Source organism: Orbicella faveolata, unplaced genomic scaffold (assembly GCF_042242905.1).
Source record: "Orbicella faveolata isolate gen_17 unplaced genomic scaffold, um_ofav_v1 contig_4, whole genome shotgun sequence".
Lineage (NCBI taxonomy): Eukaryota > Metazoa > Cnidaria > Anthozoa > Scleractinia > Merulinidae > Orbicella > Orbicella faveolata.
This window is the reverse complement of record NW_028301569.1, coordinates 9,698,177-9,719,756: the sequence shown is the minus strand read 5'-3', so window position 1 is coordinate 9,719,756 and position 21,580 is coordinate 9,698,177. Positions and strand designations below refer to the sequence as shown.

Here is a 21,580-nt window from a genome sequence, read left to right as displayed (position 1 = left end):
ACCCGTTGACACCAAAACTAAAGATGTGTGTGAAAACTGTATTGAAATTAAACTTAAATCATAAGTTCAAGCTTATTAATTCCGCATTTGTAACATTCAACACTCAGTACACCGTAAGGGGTTTTCTATTTTCTTTTAAACTTGTTTTAAAATATTAACCTCCAGATTTTCAAGTTAATTTTATCGTGAAGTTGCTTTTGAAAAAAACAAAAATAACGAATTGTAATTTCGTTTCCAAATCAAAATACGATTAGCTAGCTGTTACCGACAAAATCAAAAAAACACTTCCTTTAAAATGCAATTGCCGACTAACCTAAATTGCAATCTTGACTTTCCTTTGAGCCAGATTGCAAGAGGCGTAGACCAATTTCTTACTTAAAATATGAAGAGCTGGCGCCGCCATAAAATATTGAAATGAGCTTGGAAGGCCTTCCTAAGGGAACCCTAATGCAATTTGGCATTATTGTTTTTTTGAAACAGGAGTTACCGATGATATATATTACGTCTGTGAATTTGCTCGAAAGTCCCGCAGTTGTGATGCAAAAATAAACGCGTATTTATTATGCTTGGTGGAAGACTGATACATTATTAATTGCAGCCAAGCCAAACATATTTCATCTTCTAACATTAGAACATAATGGCAAATAATAAAATCCTTTAGGGGCTCCAAAAAAAGTCGAAAAAGAACTTCCTCATACAATCTATCGAAAACAGATGACTCATACTTTTTATACTTATTTCCGTGTATTATGTCACCAAGTCCTCATCAGATACTAGAATCCAAAAAGCAAATTTTAAATTTAAATTATTACCGTTAATTTTTGGAAGCTGCAAATTTTTCATTAAATTGGCAAAGCTCTAAAATCGACTCTAAAAGGATCGACTTGCGTGAAATTAATTGTGTAATACTGTGTGAATTTCTGTGGGTAAAAATTTTAGATTTCAAAATACTGTACTTACTTTACGTTATACATGTCTGGCTTTAATCTTCTAAAAGAAGATGTTATACAATGTTTTAGTGTGAATAATGCATTCAAAAAGGCTTGAAAAGCCACCGAAATTTGCTTTAATGCGCATTAAGGTTAGGTTAGGATAGCAGTTAAAGGCTGTATGATTTAGAAAAAAATGAAATAATTTCACTAACTTTCTTTTCTTTTTTTTTTTTTTTTTCTATCTTTAATAAGTGACAACTTACCCGCTTTGGAGAATAACTACTACCAGGGCTGAAGATATTAACAGCTTTGGAGACATTGTGTGTCATTCAACACGAGACAGCACACTGTTTCAGTCCCACTGTGCGCGTTTTGTTATAGACACCAGATAGTACTGGGAACCGGCTGGTATGCCTCAAAGCTGCAGCGGAACAATGGTTGCTCAGGAGATTTAACAATAGCAGAGCAATATATGTTTCAATTACAATTTCAACGCCGACAAGAATATTGTGTATGTACGTACTCAGCGATTTAAAAATATGTTCAAATGTTGTAGAATTGAATTGACTGATAATATTTACCTTCTGGATATGCCTCAGTCGAAGAGAGGAGTCGGCACTTTAAAACACACGCAGTGTCGCGTTTTCTGCCTTTTAAAGTCTGAAGGCCAAGGCTTCAATGCCAACTAATTAGACGTTTCTGACGTTTAACCGCGCAATTTATATAACGATGAGATTAAGAAGTATTGGCATCACAATGCTCAGCCCCCTGGCTGGAAGAAAATGAAAAAACATGAAAATATTTTCCGTTCATAATTGTGGCTGCTTAGGTACGCCCACAATTCGTGTTCATTTTTTTCACCTTTTTTGGCATGGGGTAGAAAATCTTAGGCATTGAAAAAAAAAAGCTTAAATTTCAAAGATAACAGTTTATTTCAAGTCTATTTGTTCATCAGCTGGTATTATTAGTAACTAAAAGTTATTCCATCGTAAGTTATTTTTCTTGAGTTATCTTTTAAAGAATCATTAGGTATTAATCAATATTGATTGTATTTTACCACCTTTAATGTTAATGGCCCGACGGATGTTTAAAATAAATTGGATCCACCCATGTTACCCTCCAGCTAATAATGAATGGACGTTTTGCGCTATTTGCGTATGAAACATTTATAATCGGGCGAGGCAGTGTTATTTCATCAAAGAATCTCGTTTCGTGCGTTACATATTTCCCTCCATGCTTTATTAAGCACTTCTCCCACGAGCTCACATTTTGATACCAGATGATGGATCACCCACCTGGTGAATATGCGTTGAAAAGTGACCACAAAATATGGCCAAAATAAAAATCATCTCTCTTTCCCGCTAACACACTCGGTGACTATATTTGGTGGGCGTCATATAACGGCTATAATGACCAGTAAGTCGATCAAAAGTCTGAAAAGCCTTTATCTAACGCTTTAGTATTTTATAATTTTTGTTATCTACCTTATTTGAGGATGTTTCTGGAAATACATTACGTTGTATTCGTGTGAATGACCAATGTTTTCCGCACATAAAGCAAGCACGCTTAATTAAGGGTTAAAATCAATAAATTGGAATTAAGAAAATTGATCCTTAGGCAAACGTTAGCAGCGACGTAAAGGTGTTAAAGTATTACCAGAAGAGAAATTCCGCATTTCAATCGATAAAAATTTCCATCTCGATTACCCTTAGGTCCTCAAAATGCGAAGTTACCAACTAGTTGGCAATCATTCTGCTTAGTTTCTTCTTTTCTCGTTTTCAATTACAAGAAAATCTCTCTGTCGGCTCTAAAAAGCACCGACAACATAGAAACCTCAATTTAATTAAGTGCTTTCTTCAATTTTAGCAAGCCATTTACTTGTAAATACAGTATAATTGGTTACCTGTCAAAAAACACTACGATAAGGTGTGCTTTAGCATTCATTTAGGAATATGTTGCACGGCTTAGCTCATGACTGAAGTTCTGTGCGTGCAAAAAACAATCGAAAGAATCAGTTCTTGATAAGTACGTCGGCAAAAAAAGGCCAACTTTCGTAAGCATGTTTAAGCTACACCTCAGCAGAAATCACGTGATGAAAACCAACCAGAATTGAAAATATATAAGTGCGGTTTTCAATTGAGTGACGTAAAACCAAAACCAAAGTAACCACAATGGGCAATCATAGAGGACACAGAAAATCCAGAGAACCAATCAAAACTCGACGTAAGTACACGTAGCTGACGCAAAGCGGGCCATAAAAGTTGTGTAATTTCACAGGTGAAATTATAAATTAACGCCGAAATTTCGCGCCATCATTAAAGAGCAATTTGTCACTCATGATATCAAGATCATAATCGGGCGAGAAAGTTCGAATTTCAACCACTTAAAATTACCATCATGAATATTCTAATAGTCTAAAAATACGAAGTTGCCGATTGATTGTATTAATTATAAAAATCTGGTAATCGCGATAAAAGCCTCTTTCTTTATGTTTTAGCTTATTGCAAGAAAATCTCTCGGTCGGTTCTTAAAGGCACCGACAACATAGAATCCTCAATTTAATCAAGTGCCTCCTTCAAATTTTAGCAAGCCATTTACTAGTAAATACTGTACAATTGGTCACCTGTCAACAGACAATATGATGATGTGTGCTAGAACACTCATTAGGAATATTTAACGTGCAAAGTACGTCAGCATAAAAAGCCAAACCTAGTAAGCACTTCAGTTTCCACAAGCTATTTACTAGTAATTAAAGTATAATTGGTCATACGTCTATAGACACCTATAGTAATGCGTAGAACTTTCCACAAATATCACGTAAGATTCTTCAAAAAATTCAAAATATCACAAATGCTTTCCTAAAATATCTCGAAAAACACTCTAAAAATATGTTAATTTTTGTTTTAAAATAAACCAATTCTGAATCGCTTAAGCCACAATTTTCAAAATTTTCAATTCTCTTTTCACACTAAAAGATGGAGAGAGGAAGAATATTCACGCTTACCGATGTTACTGCCATCCGCCATTTTGGAAAACTGCTGCTTTGAGTGCTTTTAGTTGTGAGAAATATATTTTCAAAGTGATTGTTTCTGGCACAGAACTGAGTATTGTTTCAAGAAAATAGTCAAGAATTCACAGTGCTCAGCCATAAAAACTATAATAATTATTTCTAAATATCCCAAAATTGTCTAATTATCGCCAATGTTTCTAAATATCTTTATACTTTCTAAATATCTCAGAAACTTCTAAACATCCGCCAACGTGTCCGGACAAATGTGGAAAGACCCAGCGCTAGAGCTATCATTAAGAGAGTTTTTGCATTATTAGCTCATGACGGACTTTCTGTGCGAGCAAAAAATAATCGAGAAAATAAATTTTTAATACGTAGGTCAACAGAAAAACTCGAAAGCTCAACCGCAGAAATCACGTGTCGACAACCAATCAGAAACGACAATATCTTAGACTATTAAAGTGATTTGATTCTGCCAAAAAACGAGAGTCAAAATCGACCTTAGGGCACGAGAATGCTAATAACGCCTGAACTGTAAGGCATCATTAACTACTTATTGACCGAGAATGAGGTCTTGAGGGGACAATCTCAAACCGAGACCGTGTCGTTTTGATCGAGCGATAGCGAGGTCAATACGCGAACGCAGAGGTTTGAGATTTTCCTGTAAAAATCGAACGTTTGGTTAAGAAGTTGTTTATTATATGGTTTTTTGCTTTGTTTTTGCAATGTCGTAATTTTTGCAGTCCCGTAATTGGCTTGTAATTGGCACAAGCCATTTTACAAGAAGTCTTATTAAAAATTATCAATTAAAATAGGTCAGTTCAGAATCCTATGGTCTAATTTTCCAAGAACTTTCGCAGACTGAATTTCCCCGCGCAGTCGGATTCTAATTCTAGTTTCTTATATTCTTTCAAATCTAATCTGTCAATGTTTTTTTTTTTAAGAACAGTAGAACCCCTTGTTAAGCGGCCACCCCCGGGCAAATGGGAGGTGCCGCTTAAGATAGGGGTTGGCAGCTAATAGGGGTTCGTCGTCAGTAATTAGCACGAGGCTTAGTACATAGGCTAGTTGATTCAAATACAAGCTGGGGAGCAAGGGGGCTCACCAGGCTACCTCGCGGCGTGCCGACTGGGGACGAGTCAGATGCTAGCCCTGATACGTCTCATTCACAACAACAAAAGTCCCTTACAATCTTTGTAATTAAACCTTTGACACAGCGCAGGAAACTCATTGAAAACGCATACTTTTTTCTACAAACTATGCGAAGACCTCTCTCTGATTTGCCACAAAGGTCGGGAAAAATAGTACTCCCTCATAGAATAGTAACCTTGCATTTTTCACAGAAATACTCTGTAAATCAGAAGTGGTTTGTGAACATTGGCATACAGTAAATATTGATTCAATGATTCCCAACTAGCAAACTACTCTTAAGCACCAACGCTTTGTTAGACTCTACAATCGAATCAAAAATTTTAGTAGGCCCACATGAGCCCTTAAATTGCCTATACTACACACTCATCAAATTAAGTATGTTTATATGTTTGTGCATACAAGTAGGCCAACTAATCATTCCAACTAGAGGTAAATCTACCATTTCAGCATTGATTTTTGCGTCTCTAATCAACGGGTATTCTTAAACTAGCCTAACATACAGTAGTGACGAGATCGTTTGTAGATACCAAGTTAACTTTATTAGCCCTTGGCTACATTACGCTGGAGGAATTTGAAAACGAAGGTTTTCCGCATCAAATGTTTTCCGTCCACACTACGCCGGAGGAATTTCAATCACCGGCCATCTTGGGTTGATGTTTGAGGAAAACTCGGTCGGGGAAATCACATGATTATCGTGACGCTATCGTTTTCGAAAAGCTCCGTTTTCAAAATGGTTTTCTTCCGCACGAAAACGAAAGGGCGACGTTTCTAAATTCCTCCGGTTGAAAGAGCGTTTTCGAAAAGCTCCGTTTTCGTGACGGATTAGTGTGGACGGTAGACCTAACCGTAGAAACAAAGCTGCGTTTTCAAATTTCTCCAGCGTAGTGGACGTGTGGACGCTGCCGTAGCTATGCAGATACGTGAAATATATATTTTAACTTATACACAACAAACTAGTTTACGACAAGTGCGAAGTACAACTTCTCGTATCTCACTCAATCGCCAACAATACAAAAATGGATTTAAAGTTGAGTTAGTAAACACTATAGTAGAAGCAACAGATCTGCCCAGGAAATCATTGAATGAATAAAACGAAGAGATAAGATAGACGACAAGATATGGACAATAACAGATAATAAGTACAAGAAAAACTATAAAAGCGCTGAAAGCAGACTTCTTCAGCCCCGACATATTGTTAGCATTCCCAGTGTTACTTTCAACTGCTTGAAGCTGAATTTGAATCGCATTTCGATGATGGCGAACAGTTTTGTAAATTTTTACATGAGAGATAGTTGAAAGGCAAAGACAAACACATATTACAGTTCCCATCAAAATTAGCAGACTTTTTTGGTGCCACAACTGTGTGCTTGCTAGAATTACACAAGCAGTCCAAATCGTTACGAGGAGACGTGTCACTCGGGGAATAGTGACAATACTTGGGTACTCTAAAGACTTCTGAATGGCTATCATTCTGTCGACGCTTATCGCAGCGACTGTACAAAGCGAAATCCCACATAACGAGAAGCCCAACATGTTGTAAATGTTTAAGAATAGAGGCACATGAATTGGTGTTTCGGATTGAGGGTACAGTGCAATCAAATCGTTCGCGATGAACAGTGGCTGTACAACTGCACCCACAGCAAGATCAGAAAGCGCTAGACCACAGAGGAGAAACATGGATGGTGAGCGAAGGGTTGGCGTCTTCCACACTGCATGCAACACCAGTGTGTTCCCGATTATCGATGTCCACGCGAGAACGATGTTTACAGCACAATTTATCACCACTGCTTTTTGCATGGCATCGCTCATATGTTGCTCTCCTCCGGATCCATTATTGCTACTATCTCTTGGGATGATACCAGCAAACTGCCTTGTTATCCCGTTTGTCTCATTGGAGAAACGCATTGCTTTTCACCGTCTTTGTTTTGTTTTCGATAACACGCTGTGGGCCGATCTCTTTTTATGTTAGTTGTTCAACAACTTCAACCAAAGATCAAAGAAGCTTGCACTCGTGAATAGGAGTTTCGCATTTGCAATTGAATTCATGACTAAAGGAGGAAATTATGAGTAATATTTGAGAACCTGTGTTTTAAATTGTCACGTAGAAGAGGCTTTTAGTTTACGATCGCGAGGGTAACGTTTGTATAACAAGACACACGACAGTTCAAAAAGTGACATTTCAAAGACCCTTGAAAGTTCACATCCTTTCAATACGACGTTTCCATTAAGTAAAATCTTAAATATCTGTATAGGAAATGTAGTTATCCCGTCAGTAATGAAAAATTTCAAGTAAAGATGATAAAGTGACGAGAATAAAATTTTGCTTATTTCGGAGCAACTTCAGAATACCCGGCCACTTTATTTACATGTGCCGGTGTGCTTTCAAGAACGAGGTATATAACAATAGTTGCTATTCTTATTCAATGAAATGCTAATAAGTGGCCAGGTATTCTGGAGTTTAGTTCCTCTAAGATAATATCACCAAGTTATTTAGTGGGAAATTCGCAGACGATTTCTCATTTTTCAAAAGAAACAGATCTGTATGTACACAGGTGTACTTTGGAATATCATCTTTGCCATCACTAAAAACAAACAAAAAACTGAGGTTTCAAATAAAACCGTATAATTACCATTTAGAAAGCCACCTTCTCTGCTACTCGAGAAATCAGCTGGTAAGATGTTACCGAATGGAAGACATTTAAAAAAAAAAAAAAAAAACATTAACAAAAACTACTAAAGAACCCAAAAAATACATTACAGCCTTAAAAGAGAAAAGGAATTCAAAATGACATTAAAGATTTGTCTTTTCTTGTTTCCCATCTGCATTGAGATTTGAAAGCTTGTGAATATAAATCTATTGTAATGGTTTTTTTTCTTTTGTATTGTTTTGTTTTGTTTTTTTGTTTGGTTTTTCTGTTTAGAGTATACTCTCGCACACAAGCTCCACACGTCGAATATTATAATTTTTTTGATCTTTACATCTTGCCAAAAAAACAACATATTTATATATACGCTGCATTGTTCCAAACTTGTTATCCCGCCTGGTTGATCTGACATTGAGTCAATAACGTGTTATTACAAGGACGTAAAAGTTCTGAAGATAAAAATATTGGACTTAAACCTGTGACGTTACGTAAGGCCAGCACATGTAAACGTTTTGAACACGAAAATTTAGAGTGGAAAATTGAAAACTGAATAAGATTAAGCTTGCAATTTGCATCTCAGGCAGGTGTTTATCGTTATTATAATTTCTCTATCAAGTAGAAATTTTCTATTGATGAGAAATTTTGTTCGAAAAAAGATACATATTCGCAAAATGTTTTCCAAATGTTAAGAATTTAAGTAATGTTCTTATGCTGTCAGCAATCTTGAAAGTCATCGGACAAACAACTTTAATTTTAAACAATTTTTCGTCTAAATTTAATAAATAACCAAACTTTGATCAAAAACTTTACATGCAGTCCAATAGATAAAATGCATGCTGACTGCAATTTGACTTTGGACTCATTGTCGAGCCATATACACACTGTTGCTTCCTGCTTCACTCAAGTCTACCGCGGAAAACACGAGTCGTCATTTCCAGTGTTAACTCCTGAGGCAGAAACCACACTATGCCGGAGAAATTTGAAAACGCGGCTTTCTTTCTACAGTTAGGCCTACCTTCCATACTAATCCGTCACGAAAACGGAGCTTTTCGAAAACGCTCTTCGAATCGTAGGAATTTGAAAACGCTGGATTTTCGTTTTAGTGTGGACGAAAAACATTTCAAAAACGGAGCTTTTCGAAAACGATGGCGTCACAATGATCATGTGATTTCCCTGCCGACAGTTTTCCTCAAACACAATTCCAAAATGACCGTGATGGTTGAGTTTTTAAATTCCTCCGGCGTAGTGTGGAAGGAACACATTAGGTGCGTTTTCAGAGTGAAACTTCCGTTTTCAAAATTTCCTCCAGCGTAGTGTGAACGGCGCCTCAGTATCCAAGAATAACACGTCAATCACATGATCAAAATCTTGGATGCTGATTTTAAACCCTTTCAAGCAAACACGACTATCACCAGGACTATCAAAGTGTGTGTTGCATTTGAGTGACATCTGTCAGTCAGTAACGCTGTGGTACACAGAAGCTCTCAGTCTCGTCAAGACACTCCGTATTTTTTTGCCAAAGAGAAAACATCATCGTCATTTAGATTCAGTTCCTCCTTATGTTCTCGCACACTGTGTAGAAGAGCGTTTATAACTGAAACACAATAAATAGGAAATGCATAAGTAATAAGGAATTAAGGACTTGTCCACACTACGCCGAAGGAATTCAAAACGCAACATTCACCGGCCATTTTGGATTCATGTTTGAGTAAAACTCGGGCAGGGAAATCACGGGATTATCGTGACGCCGTCGTTTTAGAAAATCTCCGTTTTCAAAATGTCCTCCGTCCACACGAAAACGCAAAGCCGACGTTTTCAAAAAGCGTTTTCATGTCGGATTAGTGTGGAAGGTAGGCCTAACCGTAGAAATAAAGATGCGCTTTCAAATTTCTCCGGCGTAGTGCGGACAGTGCCTGAGTATTCTCTTGAAACAACTTGGGTTGATAAGAAACGCCTGTATTTAGCATTTACTACCTACCGCGCAAAGAGAATATTTCGACAAGGATAAACCGCATTACATATTATGTCATTATACAATCATTGTCTGAAGCAAGTAAATTTTGAATACTTTACTTCAAACTTGCTTGAGTTGGGTACTTATCGGCATTGCCGGACTTACAATCGCGTACAATCTCCCAAGGACTGACTGTCGATCAACTTACTGTATCCGAATGCCTAGCCAAAGAGATTGCCAACGAAGAGGGGGGGGGGGGGGGGGGTGCGTACTCCCAGAAAATCTGGGTGGGTGTGCGGCACGCTTCCCAAAACCCTTACCCCATGCAAGACCAAAATTTGGACATTTTCCCTACCCTATTTTTGAACTGGGGTCCGTTTCTCGAAGGTCCCGAAAAGTTTTCGCACCCGGAAAGCCGAAGCAGAATCTCCAACCTTATGATTACAGATCTGTTTTATTCAAATATTCTTAATATGAACAGAGGCTCTCTTCATATACGGACCTCTCTGTTTTTAGATACAGATGATCTAAAAATGGCTTTGCGGGCACGAAAGGTTTCCGGGCTCTGGAGAAACGGGCCCCTGACCCTTAAACAAATACCCTGCTTCACACCTGCCTTACAATTAGTTTATTAATTCAGACCAATGCTAAAGACAATGTTCATATGCTTTTTTTTAGGTAGGATAGCTTCTTCGAAACAATATATCCAATTCAAGACTAGAGTGCAAAAACTATACCCGATTTGAGACCAAAATGGCCAAAATCGATGCCCTATTTCTGACACAAACGGCTAAAAAACCATTGGGATCCCTTTTGGGCCGAACATACCTATGTAGCCCATATAAGAGAACCCTCCTCCCCCCCCCCCCCCCCCCCCCCCCCTCCAGGAAAGATTGTGACCTGACAGTGTTTCTTACTAAACTGCTTTACAAAAAAGAGAAAAAGAGAAAACAACACTTAAACGAAGTCATAACTTATTTTGTTTGTTTTTTGCTCAAGTGTTTCTTTCAAACTGAGCAAAAGTGGAAATGAAATCACAAACTTCTTCACTAACCTTAATTTAGCTTCTTGTCTTTTTTGTTCTTTTGTTAATTGTAATCCTCTGCGATTTCACCGTCGGTAAGAATTACAGTGCATATGTATCATTTCTGCTCGTTAAAATCCGCTTCGTGATTTCTCTTTCGTTTTGCAACGTATACTACAGAAAGCGTGGGAGAATAACATTTTCGGCAAAGAAAGAAGTCGAATTGCTTGCAAACGCCAAATCTGAACGAAGAAACGTACATTTTCCCGTACAAATTTCGTACTGCAAAGATCACAGCTTCAAGCACATGGTTCAGGGAAGGTCCCTTCCCAGCATGCCTTCTGGGACTATCACACTCGTTTGGCATCATCTACTCATACGGGGCCTATTTTGACTTCACCGATGGGGTAATCTCATCTGAATGGTTTAGCTTCGGTAATCAGTAACATTGCGTTGCATGATCAGTTGGGAAAAAACCCCTAAGAGATACCAATTCTAAAACAACACATTATCTACTGCCATGTTTTTTTTTTTTTTTCCTGCTCAATACCCTGAAAGGTACTGGACTAAGACAAAGGTACTAAGACAAAACCGCTTTTTTAAGTCCTTAAATGTACGACGAGCACCCCCGTCGTTTTTATATGGGGGTCCCCCACCCCCCCCCCCCCCCCCTCGGGCTTGGAAAGCGCGCGCGATTTTCCGTCCATCACTGCCGAAAGACAGCCACCCACAGTGCACATTATATTATTCCATTGATACCATAACAACATTGCTAGTACGATTAGTTTATCAATTGTCAATGACAATTGATTGTGAATATACAGTGATCACCTTTCTTGTCCTTCTCTGATAGGAACATAACAGCCATGCTAAATCTCTTGACTTCAGCCAGGTATCTCAACTCCTTGTACACAGGGAGACCATTTCTAAAATAACGCAATGATGAAATGGAATTACCAGTAGAATGAGTCAAGATAATGTGTCATCATTAGATGGGGGGTGGGGGAGCCCTGGGGGCAGAGGGGATCCCTGTGGGGAGGGAAAGAGCCCTCGGGGAAGGAGGGGAGTAAGAGGTTCCCATGCACACCTTAAGGTCATTCCACTGAAATAGAACCTGCACTGAGAGTTTTGTCAAACTTTGCCTATTGACTGTTTATACTGTAGGAACTTAAATTTTGAAATAAAAATGAGGGGTCCCCATGTTCGTTTAGGAGCAGCAGCACCCTGTTTATATCATATAAATCCTTACAATAGCACCGTGATTATAGTCCCGATTGCTTGTTAAATTCACGTTTCCGACGATTGTTTCTTGCTCAACACTGAGAATTGGCCCATATTTATTTTACATAGAGAAATTTATTACTCAATTCAACACAACAGAAAAAAATCATAGGTCACCGTACTCGTTTTCGAGAAAATGACGATTTACGTCTATGGCGAGGTCCAGCCGCGAAGAAAAAGCCGCCATTTTTTAATGCGCGCGCGCTAATCACGCATGAAATTATGCGCAGTAGGGATGCGCAATGCAATACTGGGGAATGACCTTAAACACCTTAAAAAAGTTCAGCCCAGAGCTTTTTAACAGTCAATCCCCGAGTACGGATGTAAGCCCGTAAGTCTCTCTAAACAAACCAAAAAGAAACAAATGAATGCAACCAAACATCTGGAAACTTAATAATGCAGCCCATAACAACCCCGTCGGCCATGCCCAATTACTCTCGAAAATATCCTTTACTTCCATTTCCCACAAACCACCACCTTCGATCCCTCCTTAAACCACCTACTTAATAAACGCCATCTCAACACAAAAAAGAGCAGAGTGCTCGTTATAAGAGATTACAAGCTGCACGACGTACATGTATACAGTACTACTGTAAGCAATCTGAACATAAATATTTAAACCTTACGGGATGTAGAAGTCCTGCAATAGCTTGGTTATCTTATTCAGCGTGTCCGACTCAATTGATTGTTGGAACAACTTGGGGTACGATTCTGGATTGATTTGCTAAAGGAAGAAAGAAAACTAATCAGCTTCAAATTTCTGTTCAAAACATCAGTACAAAAGAATTACGACGTGCACACCGAGGCAGGTACATGTATATACTCTGTAAGAATTAATTCTGTACATCCGCGTTTCAAGAGAGTTGTTAAACAGGTTTACAATCCGCGCAAACCCAACACGGGTTGTACAGCTATTTGATGCAGGAGCTACGTCACCGTTTGCTCATCTTGAAAAGTTTAGCCTAATTCTTTTCAAGTTCGTCGTTTATAATCCGTGTTAATCTTCTCAATCCTTAACCATTCTTATTCCTTTATGTTTTTTTTTTAGAATGTCGTCAGTGCTTTTCTATCTTAGTAAACGATTATTTACAGATTTCCTTCAATTTAAAGGTGATTTTGCAAGCGGCCAAAATGACTCAAAATACCGTTACTAAGCTCCTTTAAAAATATGCAGTTCAACACGGACAGAAAACTGCTATCAATTCGCTTGTATTGGACCACCTTTAGAGTCAACGGTACATGCATGCAAACGGTGGAAGCGAAGACAGACATACATTAACATAATTATGCACGTTGGCCTTACTTTGAAATAATGAAAGAGTTGTTCCGGGTCTTTTTGTAGCGCTCTCCAATCGGATTGAAACTGCCCGGATGTTTTTGGTGCGGTGAATGACTTCCAAGTGGTCTGGGACGGAGTGGTGGGCGCGGAGGACTGGACATGACCTGATGAAGGCGGTAATGATGAGGACGATGGTGATAGCATAGTTGAACCGTTGTCGTTTGGTTTCACTTTTAATTTCTCAACTTGATCAAAACCGTTTGTACAAGGAGCTTGATTTGCATCATTTCTCTTCTCTTCCGTCCATAAAGAAGCTGACACTTGTGCCTGGGTGGAAACTTCATTTTCATGGTCGTTGTCACTTTCTGTTCCAATCTCTTCTATAACTATACGTTTCAGAGGTTTCTGAGAAGAAAAAAAAATCCAAAAGTAAAACAATTGTTTACTCTGAAGGACTAGTATATCAGGTAGAGAAAAGTTGACCCTCCTTCACGCTTGTAAAATAAAAAAGAAACGTGGAATAATAAAATATAACACAGTGTTTATAGCACAAACAACTGAAACAAATAATTCAAATTGAACATAACATTGTTAAGAATCCCAACTGACCGGAGGCAAACCAGTTGGCTATTTACGAGCGCGGTCGAGGATTTAAACTCGGCACTACCGTGAAAAAAATCCAGTTAGTGGTCAGAGCGGGACTCGAACTCGGCGAGTCCGACGCGCTGACCACTCGGCCACGCTGCCTCCTGGAAAAAACGTGTATTAACGGACGTTTTGTAATCAAGGTGAACGGTGGTTAAAGATTATTCCATAGGAGATTCAAATTCCCCTCCCCCTTCACCCCCCACGCACTCAAAACAGACCAGTTTTTCCAAAGAGTAGCTTTGCCCGAAATTGCCTCGCATCCATGTTGAATTTTTACTGTGATGCAAATGAGAACACTTCACTGAGAAAAGCAGTATAAAGTATAACAGAATTCTGGGAAAGAACACTGTTCTTACTTTAGATTTAGCCGACGATTTGTTATTGCATTCCACTTTCTTTAACTGTTCTTCAGTTTCTGCTGGTTTTTCCTTGTCATTCAATAGCTGAAAGAAATAATCACTCATTCGGTTGTCTGCCCATTCTTTTTAGCCCTTATGGTTATTTTGGGCAGGCAGTACTCTACACTAATTTAATGTTTATTGTAATTATTTTATAAATTGTGAGCACAAATAAATGGTTGTTGTTGTTGTTGTTGTCGGTCGGTCGGTCGGTCGGCCAGTCATCACTACTGAAAACATTTCAACCTTGCAGTGTTTTCTCTCAACCCTGGGGTATAAATGTCAGTATCAGACTGTTTGGGAAGTCAGACAAATTCCTGAGTGTAAATTAATGCACTATTCATACAGTGTAGATACTTAGTGAAGGGTTTGAACCCAGCGCCGGGATGTTCAAAGCCCGATTAAACTAACCCAGGATTAGCGAGAATTTTGATTTCAGTTTTGTAACTTTTTGGTGAGGTGTTCTGTTTATATGGTTCAGTTTTGAGCTGTAGTAATCTCAAACTACACCAAACGTAAGAGGTGAAAAAGAATTTTAAACAAGAAAAACTAATACTTCAGTTAACGTTTAATCCTCGGTTAACGTTAACTGGCTTTCGAACAACCCGGCCCAAGAGTATCAATAGTTCGTATAACGGGATCGTCCGGGTGAGAGTAGTTCTGAAAAGAACTGTTGTTGGTGACTGACATTTCGACAACCTGAGCAGAAGTCATCTTCAGAGTCAGTCGCTCAAATATGTATATATGATTATTAATTTTCCCCTGTACATAGTTCTTATTCTTTTGTTAATATCTTTCGTGTTAGTAAAATTTTACATTTTGTGTATAGTAGGTCCACATCAGCCCTTCGGCTGCCAAATCCCCTCTACAACCTACTTATCAAATAAAGTTCACTTACTTACTTACTTACTGACTGACTGACTGACTGACTGACTGACTGACTGACTGACTGACTGACTGACTGACTGACTGACTGACTGACTGACTGACTGACTGACTGACTGACTGACTGACTGACTGACTGACTGACTGACTGACTGACTGACTGACTGACTGACTGACTGACTGACTGACTTACTTACTTACTTACACTAACAGTTCTTTTCAGAACTACCCTCACCCAGACGATCACACTATACGAACTAATGTAGATACTCCTGGTATATAAATTCACATTATGCTAATACGAATGTTCATAAATACAGTTAAATTCCAAAGACTTTATTGCAGTGTTTACGCCAGAGCGCGCCATTGCAGGAATCCCGCGTTACAATTAGAGATGGCCCTCAGAAAAACGAAAAAAGGGCCAATTTGGCCCTTTCCTTTTACAAGACTGCAGGATTAACAAAGGCGTAATAATATAAACGCCATCCCAGGGCTCGAAATTGTGATCTATACGGTCGCCAATGCAAGTAACATTTCATCCTTGGTGACCAAACTGAAAAATTGTGGTTTAGTCGCCATGAAGGCGGCTGCATTTCTCTGTGTTGACGATCAATAACGGTTATTTTGTCACACATTATGTCCTTCTACAAAATCACATTAAAAGATCTTTGCTTCTAAAACATTCAACATAAGAAAAGAAGTCAATCTGTCCTTTTGCTTTGCTGTATTGACTCTCTCACATCGGAAAACTTCCAAATGGCTAACCGTGTTTGAAATCGCCCTATAATGCATTGCAAACCCTTGATCATTGACTACGTCATGTATGTCTAAGGATTGTTCTCTTGTAATGCACGGATCCTTCATACTAGTATCTGATTCAAAAGAAACTTTATTCAGTAGAAACACTTCAAAAAGCACTTACTATTAAATTTTATCAGAGATCCTAATAAACCGCTTTATTTTCCTTGGTACCTTGATGCATTTTTTCTTTCTGTAGCTTTCAATTTATTGGCCCCTTTCCTAAAAAATTGGCCCCTAAAAAAGATCTTCAGGAACCACTTTGGCCCTGAAGTAAAATTTTCTGGCTGAAACACTGGTATTGTCACAGAACGTTTTAAGCAGATTCAACAATGGCAAGACTAGCATTTTCCTAGCATTTTTTCCAAGACATTTTGACCTTTTAAATAGTGAGACTGAGACTTCAGAGTGTTTTGAATGTGAGCACTAGATGTTTAGACTTTAGCTGTCTATATATCCTTTCTTAAAGCAAACAAACAAATTGAGACTTGGATATTTTTCTTAACCTTGCAAAAAAAATGGACTCTGGGGCAGCTTTGTGAAAAAAAAAAAAAAAAAAAAAATCTGCGACTCATGGCAAGATGCAGATACTGTAGCTGCTAAAAAAAAAACCGACACTGTGAGGCCTGTGAAATTCAACGAAAATGTTGCAAAATGCATGGTTTTTGAAACACCATTCGCCACCCCTAATGTCAGTAGCTAGAAAGGGTCACGTCCTTCTCAGACACTCTTTGTGTGTGTCACCATTCTTTATCTATATTGGGGGGAGAGGGAGGGAGGGGGGGGGGGGGGAGGGAGGGGCTGAAAGATTGCATGACAAACACTAAGACTTGCAGAGCTCTCCAGTCAACAAGAACTGTACTGAGAAAGAAGATCAGCAATCAAATGACATTGCTGTAAATTGGAACTAAAATTAAAATAAATGTAAGAAAACTAGTTACTAGAAGAATTGATATTTTGAGCTGGGAAGTTTACCTTTGCAATGTTTTTCATTTCTTCCTGGGCCTGTCTGTTGCTTGGTTCAAGCTTCAACACTTTTCTGTAGTCAGCTTCAGCTTCTTGAATCCTTCCCAGCTGGAAACGCGCTGCTCCTCTTCTCAGGTATGCCTTAGTGTAAGATCCATCCAGCAACAATGCTTGATTGCAGTCTGCTTCAGCAGCCCCATATCTGAACATGGATTTATTAACTAAAGCTAGTCAAATTTTTCCCCCTTTCCTTTTTCTCCTTTCCTTATCTTTTTGCTGCAGTTGTTAAACTCCCACTGGGCTTGCTTCCAGTTCAAGAATTCCCCAGAAAGCAACATCAAGACAGGAAATTCTTACCTTGGAGTAGCCAAGTGTAGATGACGGAGGTTTTGCTCTGAGTTTTTCACTCAAATTTCTAAGCATTTCCATGCATATTTCACACTCAACTGACCCAATCACTCTGATCTGGGTATCATTGGAAAGATCTTTTCCTCCTGCTGAACTAAAGTAGAAGTGATGCCAATTTTGGTCAAAGGAGCAAAGGCAAAAGCATGTTGCCACGGCAAGCACAAGTACCAAAGGGTTAAGGGACACTTGGCATTTTTTAAATATTAATTTACACAACCTACTATCTACAGAAAACCTCTGTAATGTACTGTGAACGCACTGACCTTTGTAATTTTAGCAGACACATTGCCCTGTTAGCTGGAAGAATGGCATTTGTTGGGTCAAATTGAATCCCTGCTGTGTAGCAGTTAATAGCCTCTTCAAATTTCCCTTCCTTGAAAAGAGCATTTCCCTGTAAATAGAATGCATTAATTAATAAAATTGAATTCAGAAGTAATTTGCATTTGCCTAGCTTTTGCATTCCCATACAGCAAGGGTGGAATGGAAGAGGAATGTAGCAGCTTTATGCATGCACCTACTGTAGTACTGGACGCAGGTGCAACTTAGAGCGATGATGATGATGATCAGTGCCTTAGCCCCTTGCATTAAAAACTCACGTCACATTCAATTGTCACCCAATCAGAAGTAGTCAACCAAAGCCGATCATGACTTATTTGTGCAAATTTTCCTGTAGCTCACATCAGCTAGATTTTTTTGCTTTGAGATTTGATTTGGTTGGATCACTGGATTGTCTGTGGCCTTTGTGGCTGCCCAAAGTGATTTAAGTTTAGTCTTAGTTTTGTGGCACTCAAAACCTAATCTGTATAGCTCAGGAACGTGTTTGTGTAGTACTACTCATGTCATAGGAGAAATCTGGCATTTAGGATTAGCCTAAGGTAATTTTTTTTTTACTTTCAGAGCTCATGGATTTAGTGTCACTAATCAAAATTTCAACTCCCCTAACTGTTTATTTTTTTAAGCCTCATAGCCTTTGCTAGTATGAATGCCTGCATGCATATCTATATGGAGAGAAAATGAATGTTGACCAACCCAGAGAGACTGGTTAAAGTAATATGACTGGAATCACATGTTTCTATTGCAAGCAATTTCATGTGTTAATGTTTTAACCCTGATTGAGAAAACATAAAGTTAACCGACCTTGTCCTTTTCAAGCAGTGCCCTCTGCAACTTTCTCTCATTCTCTACCTCTTCATCAGTCTCATCACTTTCTTCCTCAGAGCTGGAAAATGTCTTCATTTCCTCTTGTTCATCCATGTCTTTTAAAACTTTATCCTGACAAAAGCCAGATGAAACATTCAACACCTCATTAGATAATGCTAACTGCATAATTCCAGTTCCTGCAAGGGGCTACATAGCTCCAGTTTTTCATTACAGTGGAACACCCCATTCATACAGCCATGTTATTCTTAATTGGTCACGTTATCCTGGCCCTAAAAAAAGCTCATGAACGGTTTCCACAGAAAATATGCACGTAAATGTATTTTTAACTTCGTCCGTATAATATCCAACCTTCCCTTCATGTGCTGCATGTATGTCACGTTGATTTTGTTGACCACTGTATTTTCTGTGGCATGATACAAAGTAGTTATGCATTGCTCTCTTGTGGTTTACCAGGGAGTAGCCCACTTGTCACATGTTTCTTGGTTTACAGTATACAGTATATTTTTGTGGTATATGGTGACTCGTGGGATATTCCATCAGATGGTATACCACTCGAAAGCATTGCATAAATAGTATTAATAGCATTAATTATTACATGGCTTGTGTTCGTAGCCGATATAAATCATGCTCTGATTAGCTAGTTTTAGGGCATTATTCTCCCATAATTCCCACAGGCCGATTATGGACCTGCAAAACCAAAGATAAAAGCTACATAACAAACAACTAATTTACATTCAATGTTCAGTCTTTACAGGAAAACCTCAAACATTGCCCTTTCTGGGTCTTGGTTTGAGATTTTTCCATAAAGACCCCATTCTTGGTTATAGGTAGTCATTTATGACCACCTGGGTAAAAACAAATTAAACACACTTGTATTAATAGGTTGCAGAAGCTTATGCCTAGAGCTTTTCCACTCTTGGAAGAAAGACTATCATTGTCACCTTTGTGACACTGATTGCCACTGAATATCAAAACCTGATCTCACACAGACTTCTACCATTTTTCATACACACAATTTTACAGGAATTACATCACGCAGTTGTCATATCAAGCACATACAGAGTCACATACTTTTATATTTAAGGGAAACTTACAACATCAAATTTATCCCATGATCTGTAGTCATACGAGCTTATTCTTGTTTTATCTTTTGGTTTGTTGCCATTGTTAGAATGTGTTGACGATTCTTTCTTTTTCTTCTTCTTTCTCCTAGACTGATTCCTCACAGGAGGCAGGCTCTGTAGGAACAAAAACAATAATTCTGGCTGTTGAACTAAGTGCATTAACTGCAGATCTTCTGACAGCAGAAAAATAGAGCGGATTCAAGAACGCGCACTTAGAGCAGTATTTAACTCCCATTTAGAATCATACGAAAACCATCTGGTTAGTGCATAGCTACCTTGACTACTAAATCGAAGACTACAAGATATCGCTACATTACTGTACAAAGTAAAATATGGCCTCTCATTGTTGACGAACTGTTTAAGCAGAAAAGCGCTAGTTATTCATTAAGAAACAGTGATTTTGATATTCCTTCTTTTAACACTACTAACTATGGAAAACATTCTATTAGATATCAAGGACCTCATATATGGTCGAAACTAGATGATAAATTGAGAAGCTCTTTGAATATTGAATCTTTTAAAAAGAACATTAGGAAAAAAGACCTAACATCACTCTTAAACAACAACAATAGCTGTAACCTTTGCAATTCTTAGAGACTACCTTTGGTTACCCATTGTTTTATTCAAAAATTTATACATGCTACATATTTTTAATTGTATATACATTTTTTATTGTTATTCCTTATTTGTAAATAATTTTAATTTTTGTTGTTGTGTCCCCAGTTAGTTGTAAAAACTAAATACATTGACACATTAATAAAGCTTTTACTTTACTTTACTTACTTACTTTCAGCTGTTTGTATTGACTATAAAAACAAACGGTGATGCAAATGTACATATAATAATTATTACAGCTCCGTGAAATTATATTAGATTTATAGTTTCCAGGTATGCCATTGAAACATAAGGCAAAAAATTAAAAAAAAATTAAAACTCAGATGAACACAAGAGTACATACTGGACGGCCGAAATATTAATAAGGACTATAAAAGCAAAGCTGTTTTGTAATTATCTTTGCATGACGGAGTTCTTCATCTTTGACTTTCATTTCATCCTGCCAACTATCCAGATCTTTCAGCAAATCTTGCAATTCTTCGGCATTTTGGCGAATGTTCAGTTGTACCTTCAAAGCGTCCGCCATCTTTTTTTCTAGCAATTTGTAACCGCGCTTTCTCCTTGGAGACATTTCAGTGTCAACATTCATGGACGCCATTCCAATTTTTACCGGTCAGCGGAGGGGGGGAGGAGAGGCGGGGTTGCGGGCGGGAACTAAGGGTGGAGCCGGGGGTTCTCTCGTGTCCCCTCTACGGATGGGGCTGGAATGCGTTCCAAAAACATTTGTAACTGGGCTGACTTTAAGGTGGTTCAATGGAAGAATGCCAGAGTCATCATTTCGATCGCCCTGTTTCAATCGGCTCCAATGAGAAAGAAGAAGGGAAGGTTATTGACTATGGGGACTGCTTCTTTACACACCCACCGTGGTTATTGGGCGAGGAAAGGCTTGCTACCAGATGCAGCTTATATATCGGCAGGAGTGGGGCAAGGGTAATAAGGGGATATTTCCGTCATAAGGAATTAGAGATTACCGGTGTGTTATAATTGTGACCAATCGCATGGTGAACTGAAAGACATTGTTGTCTTCCAAATCAAAACGAAACCAAGAAGTTAGTGGCCTCTCACGCAGACGCTCTTTGGGCTCGTCACGCAATCTTCCGTGCGGAAGGAAGATTGCGTGACGACCCGAAAAAAGTCTGCGTAGGAACCTAAGAAGATAGCCACTCTCCTGAATGGAGCGTCCATCTCAAGCCCAGGGCTGGTCCTCCCCGAAAAATCGGGTGGAAGTCTTTGGGCGTTTGAGACCCTTTTGCGCATGTGCCGTCTTACCCGACCGAACAGTTTTCAAAGTTGATATTTG

The 21,580-nt window shown here is 38.6% G+C and overlaps 2 protein-coding genes and 1 long non-coding RNA gene across 3 annotated transcripts; all 3 read right to left on the bottom strand.

Annotated features, from left to right (window-relative positions):
• Nucleotides 1-1,144: 1,144 nt before the first annotated feature.
• On the bottom strand, nucleotides 1,145-3,819 carry LOC149101376 (uncharacterized). The gene is made up of 2 exons (XR_016203015.1): nucleotides 1,514-3,819; nucleotides 1,145-1,353 (listed from the first exon to the last, which is right to left on the bottom strand). It is a non-coding gene; the product is annotated as an uncharacterized LOC149101376 (long non-coding RNA).
• Nucleotides 3,820-4,994: 1,175 nt separating this feature from the next.
• On the bottom strand, nucleotides 4,995-8,332 carry LOC110046052 (melanocyte-stimulating hormone receptor-like). The gene has a single exon (XM_020751724.2). The coding sequence runs from the start codon at nucleotides 6,997-6,999 to the stop codon at nucleotides 6,034-6,036; it is 966 nt and encodes a 321-aa protein (XP_020607383.2). The 5' UTR covers nucleotides 7,000-8,332; the 3' UTR covers nucleotides 4,995-6,033.
• A 153-nt stretch (nucleotides 8,333-8,485) lies between these two features.
• Nucleotides 8,486-20,892, bottom strand: LOC110046431 (RNA polymerase II-associated protein 3-like). Its single transcript, XM_089275902.1, has 10 exons — nucleotides 20,667-20,892; nucleotides 19,636-19,783; nucleotides 18,518-18,652; nucleotides 17,644-17,771; nucleotides 16,982-17,174; nucleotides 14,282-14,368; nucleotides 13,302-13,682; nucleotides 12,625-12,722; nucleotides 11,549-11,643; nucleotides 8,486-9,333 (listed from the first exon to the last, which is right to left on the bottom strand). Exons 1-10 carry the CDS (start codon nucleotides 20,876-20,878, stop codon nucleotides 9,233-9,235), a joined length of 1,578 nt encoding a protein of 525 aa, XP_089132028.1. The 5' UTR covers nucleotides 20,879-20,892; the 3' UTR covers nucleotides 8,486-9,232.
• Nucleotides 20,893-21,580: the final 688 nt, after the last annotated feature.